The 7,212-nt window shown below is 25.2% G+C and overlaps 1 protein-coding gene across 1 annotated transcript; it reads right to left on the bottom strand.

The window, feature by feature from the left end:
- Nucleotides 1-215: 215 nt before the first annotated feature.
- Nucleotides 216-4,791, bottom strand: LOC112720639 (GDSL esterase/lipase At1g28570). The gene is made up of 5 exons (XM_025771655.2): nt 4,459-4,791; nt 2,320-2,553; nt 1,588-1,736; nt 1,179-1,452; nt 216-599 (listed from the first exon to the last, which is right to left on the bottom strand). The coding sequence occupies exons 1-5, from the start codon at nt 4,739-4,741 to the stop codon at nt 424-426; spliced, it is 1,116 nt and encodes a 371-aa protein (XP_025627440.1). The 5' UTR covers nt 4,742-4,791; the 3' UTR covers nt 216-423.
- Nucleotides 4,792-7,212: the final 2,421 nt, after the last annotated feature.

Here is a 7,212-nt window from a genome sequence, read left to right as displayed (position 1 = left end):
TCGAAGGTCCTTAATAATTATCGGAAAAAAAGGGCACTAGTACATTGCTTCTAATTTACTAAATAAAATATGTATTTTATTAACAAAAAATTTGAATTTAGTAGTTTTTAACAATTTTAGTTAGTATTTAATTAGTATAAATATTAACTTATTTTTAACAAATAAATTATATTAATTTATATATATAAATTTTTTATAAATATAGATATAAAATATTACTGATCAATTATTGGCAATAATATTTGCCGGCAATGTAATGTTTTATTAATATAACGGTTGAATTACAATAATTCATAATGAAGAATTGACATAAATATTTCAACCATAGTAGTTATTGCGAAAAAAGAAAAATATTGTTCAACAAGCGACACTGTTATTATTCGATACTAACTCATCATTAAAGCACATAAAATACCAATTAGTTTAAAATAAACGGAAGGTCCATTTGATAATCCTTTTAGCAATCAAGTTATATGCTGCCTCTGTCAAGTGTATACCATCCCAAGAAATATAATGGGATGGATCATGACACGCACTTGGACAACGTGATCCATTGTTAACTCCAGCAGCACAGCATGAATTTTGAATTGTTTTGAATCCTGCAATGGCATGATGATGAATAATCCACAATTATATTATTACTGATAATCATCGTTAAAAATAAAAAAATCCTTCCTTAAAACGTAATCTGCAAATTATTTGTAATAATGAATGAATATATTCTCTATCATTATTGTGGTTGAATATAAAAAATTAAATTGTTTTATAAGTTTCTATAATTTTATTAAATTTATAATTAAATTTTATAATTATTTTTAATTAAATTTTTATATTGTTTTAAATTTTGTAATAATTAGATTTTTACTGTATCAAAAATTTTATTTAGAGTTAATATAACATTTTTTAAAATAAAAAATATCTATACTTAAGAAATAAATCATTAAATTTGAACCTCTTTTTATTTTTAGAATATTTTATTAATTTTAATATTTTTAAAAAAATACTTAATTATAAAATTTAAAATAGTATAAAGACACAAATAAAAAAATTTTAAATTATAAAAATTTAATTATAAATTTAATAAAATTACAAGAATAGTTTAACTAATATAAAAAAGAATATTTTAAACATGTCCAACTAAAGAAGACATGGATATATATATATATGTATATACTTACCATATCGTTTTGGAGAATGATATAATGGCAACGCAGCACGGTAATAATCTGCATAGATGATATTTGTATTGGGATAAAGCCTTTGAAGTCGATTTATTTCTACGCGAAGTTTCTTGTTATAATCTTGAGCAAGCTCATTTAACCTTTTGAGACAACCAGCTTCATCATATTCCTTCATATTCGTAGTATTGAATATTCTTAAATAGATGACATTGCATCCAATTGGGAAATTTCCAGGAACAATCATAGTTCGAGCCCCTAGATGAATCAATTTCTGACAATAACCATAAAAAAAAAAAAAGTAATACATTATGCATATTAATATGGTGAGAGGAAAAAACGAATCTTTCATTGTGAAACACAACTATTAAAATATATGAACTATAATTATTTAATTAATCAAACTTACATTGATAGCTGAAGAGATTTCATTAATCACAAAAGGTATGTATGCCTTGATTTCTTCAACACTCTTCCTCAAAAAAAGTGGGTGATTGAAATCATTGCCACCAATCTCCCCCACAAGAAACAAAGAGCTCCCAAGAACTTTTTTACAGTCTGCAAAAATAGAATATAATAGACCATGTGTTTCATTTATATTTCTCATGTATATAATATACTATATAGATATAATATATAATAGAAATATGAAAAACGTGTAATAAATAACTTATTTTATAAAAATAAATTTTGCTAACTTGAACTCGACATAGCCTCTTAGTTAGAATATAAAATAAAGTAATTACTATATTTACTAATTTCGCATTTATTAGTATACATCAATTATTAATAATACACTAATAATTATAAAGGAAATTTTCTTCATTAAATCAATTTTTTCTTTAGAAACTTTTATTCTTTAATTATTCATCTGTCTTGTTTTAATTTTAAGTTTAGTCTTGACAAATATATAATCAACATTGTGAAATATATTATGGAGATAAATTGTCACAAATTTATAAAATTTGAACTAATTAATAAGAATGTACGTAATACAATAATAAATTTATAGCTCTTATATTATTTGCTTTTGAACCATATATACTGCATAATTTTTATGTATTTAAAAAGCATATCAAACTATCTTAGAAAGCTACCTAAAGAATTAATATTTAGCAAATAAAATAAAAGTAAGAGTTACCTGAAGAAGAATTACAAATTGAAGGGAGGAAGTGTTTGAACCAATCTAACTGGACGGCAAGGGAATAGTTGGTGGCAATATTAAGGATACCCCTCTCTATGAAGAAGCTTGAATTCAAGGCAGTGGCACCTGCAACCGCAAAGTTCACTCCCTCTCTTGCCTTCCAATCTTTTTTTATCTTCCCATTCTTGATTCCTAGATACGGTTTCAGCAGTGGTAGCCCCATCTTCTGAGCTGCCAAACACAAACAAAATTAATAAAAATAGAAAAGGGTCTTTATAATGTCTTTTATAATCAAATTTTATAAATAATATAATAAAAATATAATTAAAAGTACATAATACAGCTGTGACAAATTTATTACATTTATAAAAAATTTAATGATTCTACTACAAAAAATTTGTTTGTCAACATATAACCAATACTCGTATATTTAATTTGAAGAAGGAAAGTAGAGTATATATGTCAGCTAAAATAAGTTTGTTGGTGTAACTTGTAAGGAGGAAAGAATTTAAAATAGCAAGGAATTAATAGTACGAGAGAGAAATAAAGAAGAACAAAAGAGAATTAGGAAAGAATAAAAAAAGAGAGATATGGAGAAGATAATTTTATTGATGAAATTTTAAAGAGAATAAATACAAATTACTAATTTTATAGTTTTTTAATTCTCTCACTATTACTCTATTTATAATAAATTATTCTATTCCTAATGAGAATTTTTTAGTTGGGTTATAGGGTCAGTTTTACTCCTTATATTTGACTACATGTATGTTGGCTAAAAAAGTGTCACCTATCGGCCTTTATAAACGAGAATCTCATGATATTATTTGTGAAATTTTATTACAAATATAAATCAAATGTAATTATATTATTTCTAAATTTGAATATATTATTTATAAAATTTAATTATAAATATAATTATATAATCATTCTACATTCCTATATAATGATTGTATTTCAAATTAAACCACATAACATATATAATATGATATTATTATTAATTTTATTATTAAATTTAAAACTTTACTTATAATATATTCATTTATTATCTAATTTATTTTATTTGTATATTGTTTTTACCTAAATAACAAAATATTATGAATTTGAAATATGTTATTTATTTATTTATTTATTTTATCAACTTAAACCGTTACTGTTATTTTTGTAAAACTTAAAAGGTAAAATTTTATAACCAATTTGAGTTGGTCGAGTAATCGTCAGCTCACTCGTCCGCTTAAATAAATGTTGGAGGTTTAAATATCGCGTTATACATATAATAATCCAATAAAAATTAAATAAATTGATCTAACCTAACTTACAATAAATTATATTCGGGTCGGTTGTTTCGACCCAAACTCTGTCCAAAAAAAAAAAGTTACAATAAATTATATGATTATATCACAACACAATAGAGACAGCAAATATATTAGCGGGTGTTACGATAAGTCGCCAATAACCGCTAAATGCTAGTTTAAGTATTTACCAGATGCTCAATAATTAAATTATTATCACCTAAATATATAAGTTTTAATATTTACATTTTTTTCCTCCCAAAAAATTAGAGACATACGGTTAAAATATAAAATAACAGTGAGGAGTTTATTATAAAAATTTAAACTATAAATTTTAAACGTTAAATTTATAACTCACTAAAATCTAAGGTTTGAGATTTAAAATTTTAAATTTAAATTTAAAAATCTATTAAATATTAATAAAAATTAATTTAGTGACAATTTTATTAATAACTTATGAAAATTTTTAATTCCCACAAAAATATATGCAGTAACAAGACCAACTGCCACTACCAATATTATCACTGCTCTTATCCTCGTCATTATAACTTCTAAACCACAAAGTTATATGCATAAAAAAATTCAATACCACTAACTTTTTCATTATCATCTTCATCATAACTTATTAGCTTCTACATCCACTATTTCTTTTATACTATCATACATCATTATTACTAGTCACCAAAAAAAAAAAAAAAAACATCATTATTACTATCACTATGTTCTCCACCATCACTACCAACACCATCACATTACTATCTTCTTTTTTCAAAGTAACAACGAAACAATTAAAAAGAGAGAAAGAATAATGGGAAGGGGACATATAGATATAGTTGTTAGTTCTTACCAAGAAAATCAACGATAAGACGGCCATCGGAGCACCTTCCAGTTGGGCGATGAAAATAAGTTTCTCCATAAGGAAGGTGTAAGCATGAAGCATGTGATGCCGAAAGCTTTTCAGTGTCATAATACAAGTTTCCCGTGTCGGCCAGGGAATCTCCGAAGCTGTATATTGCTTTGTAGCGGTGGCTTTGACCATAGGATCCTGCTACACCCATTGAAATCATGGACATAGCAGTCACATGAAGAAGAAGAAGAAGAACTGTTAAAGAAGAAGAATAAGCAGCCATGAATATTGTAATGTAGTGGAGTGAAGCGTTGTCAACTCTCAACTTTACTCTCCACGTTTTAAAGGATGTGTTTGGAATAATAAATAATAAATTGAAATAAAAAATAAAAAATTTATCTATTTTATCTATTTTATTGTATAAAAATTGAATTTGCACTTAACGAGAACCGAGACAGGGATAGTATTTTTTGATTTATTTTTTTTAATTCGTTAAATATACTTTATCACCACTAATTAATTTAATTAAATATTTTAATATCACACAATTTATTATAATTTATATCAATTTATTTTAGTAGTATTTATAATTTATTTTTTTTAATTTATTAAGCTAAATTATATATATTAATTAATTTATTTGATTAATTTATTAGTTATTAAAATAATAAATTTATGAATAAAATAAATAATTAAAATATTTTTAACTAATAATTAAATAAATTTAAATTATATATATTGAGATAAATTTAAATCATATAAATTAAAGAATAAACTAAAATAAAATAGTTTTTTTATTTATTCAAATTAAATACAATAAATATAAATTAATTTTATTAGATAATCATAAATTCATGATCTCTTGATTTTTTTTATATATAAATAGACAAATAAAATTACAAAAATTATCATTTTTATTATTTTTACTATTTTAACTATTATTTTTTATGTATAATTTTTTTTTATATATAAATATACTCAAAATGAGAATCTATTATTTTTATCATCTTTTTCTTTATGTATATTTATAAAAATTTTAAAATATTGATTAGATAAAAAAATACTAATATCTCTATAAGAAAAGTACCATAACAAATACTTAATATCTGTCGTAAAATGTATTATTGTAAGCAGCAACTCGTGCCATATTACATACATACATATATACACACACTTAGCCTCACATGCCATGCTACACTGGTTTTTTTTTTAATAAATAAAAAATCTTTTATTTACAAGTAATTTATAGTATTTTTATCAATTTGTATTTTATTACTTATCTCATTTATAGTATAAATAAAGTATTATTTTACTTATACTATAAATAAGATAAGACATGAAATGACACAGTCGTATGATATTTGCACATGTGTTGTGTAACGTGTTTATTATATTTACAGTGTAAACGAGATATATATATCACAATATTATTTTATTTACACTGTAAATGAGATAAGCTAGAAGTGTGCATATATATTAAACTCGTTTATAGTGCCTTTTGAAGTAAAGTTTCCTCCATTTCTTCTACTTTTTTCCCACTTTTAACCTTTTTCTAATCATATTATCGAGATATTCGAAGATTATGGCACACGCAGATGTACGTGATGAAGACATCAACTATCTAAATGCGACATGACATATCGCTGGGACAATCGACTTCTAAGTTAGTATTGTTATTTTTATGTTTAAGTTAAATAAGTATATATTTAGAGTCATAGTTAGGGTACTTTTGTATATATAGTATACGTTAGCTGGTAGAATGTATTATTAGTAACTGTTAATTGATAGGATTTAGTTTAACTTATTAGGTAAATTATTTTATTAAGTAAATATTTTGTGTATTTTATTATTTATTTAATTTGATTTCTATATTTTTAATTTTAATTTTGATAACTTGGTAGATATCTTTTTTTAGTCAATGGTAATGCATAGGTATGATTTTAGTTATTAGTTAAATTAATTTATTAAGTAAATATTTATTTCATTATGTTTTTATTTAATTTGATTTTTATATTTTTAATTTTAATTTTCAACTGTTATTCAATGTTTTAATGGGACTAACGATTATTTGATATGTTTTTTTGAATTGTTGACTTTTAAAAATTAATTATTCTGTTTTCAATTGAGTTATGAAATGTGGAATACTTGTTTAATATATTTTTTTATTTCGACTTTAAATGTTTACTTTTGAAATAGATTTTTTATTCCAGTTTTTTATTTTTTATCAGAGGGTTCGCCTATTTTTTCCTAGGCGAGTGAGTCGCACGCTTGCACCACCGAACACCATTATTCTTTACTTGAGGGAGGCTGGGTTTGGCGACACGGTGTCGCTCAGAGACTTTGTGTTTGACAACTCCCTGATCACGGCATTCGTGGACTGCTGGCGTCCGGAGACCTACACTTTCCACTTGCTGTGGGGCGAGTACACTATCACCCTGCAGGATATTGCGTACCTCCTCGGGTTATACACGTATGGAGAGCCAATGGATGGTGCTTCCATGATTTTCAGACATAGTACGAGCACTCGGCCTGTGATTGGGTGGAGTAGCTACTTGGTGCCAGGCCTCCTCATGGTCAGCAACAAGGTGCGCAGAGAAAGGAGTCTTTCTCCATCAAGTTGACATGGCTTCGGGACCAGGTCCGTCATATGCCCGATACCGCTGATCTAACCACCTTCTGACAGTACACGAGGTGTTATATACTATTGCTGATTGGGGGCTACCTGATGACTGACAAGTCAAACAATCAGGCCCA

Source organism: Arachis hypogaea, chromosome 11 (assembly GCF_003086295.3).
Source record: "Arachis hypogaea cultivar Tifrunner chromosome 11, arahy.Tifrunner.gnm2.J5K5, whole genome shotgun sequence".
NCBI lineage: Eukaryota > Viridiplantae > Streptophyta > Magnoliopsida > Fabales > Fabaceae > Arachis > Arachis hypogaea.
This window is presented reverse-complemented; position numbering and strand designations above follow the sequence as displayed.

Bases quoted from the DNA above. Each gene is read 5' to 3' on its own strand.
- LOC112720639 (XM_025771655.2), bottom strand. From the start codon at position 4,741: ATGGCTGCTTATTCTTCTTCTTTAACAGTTCTTCTTCTTCTTCTTCAT. The intron at 2,554-4,458 runs GTAAGAACTAAC...TGTGTTTGGCAG, and splicing joins TCTTATCGTTGATTTTCTTG to CTCAGAAGATGGGGCTACCA. The intron at 1,737-2,319 runs GTAACTCTTACT...CTATTTTTGCAG, and splicing joins AATTTGTAATTCTTCTTCAG to ACTGTAAAAAAGTTCTTGGG.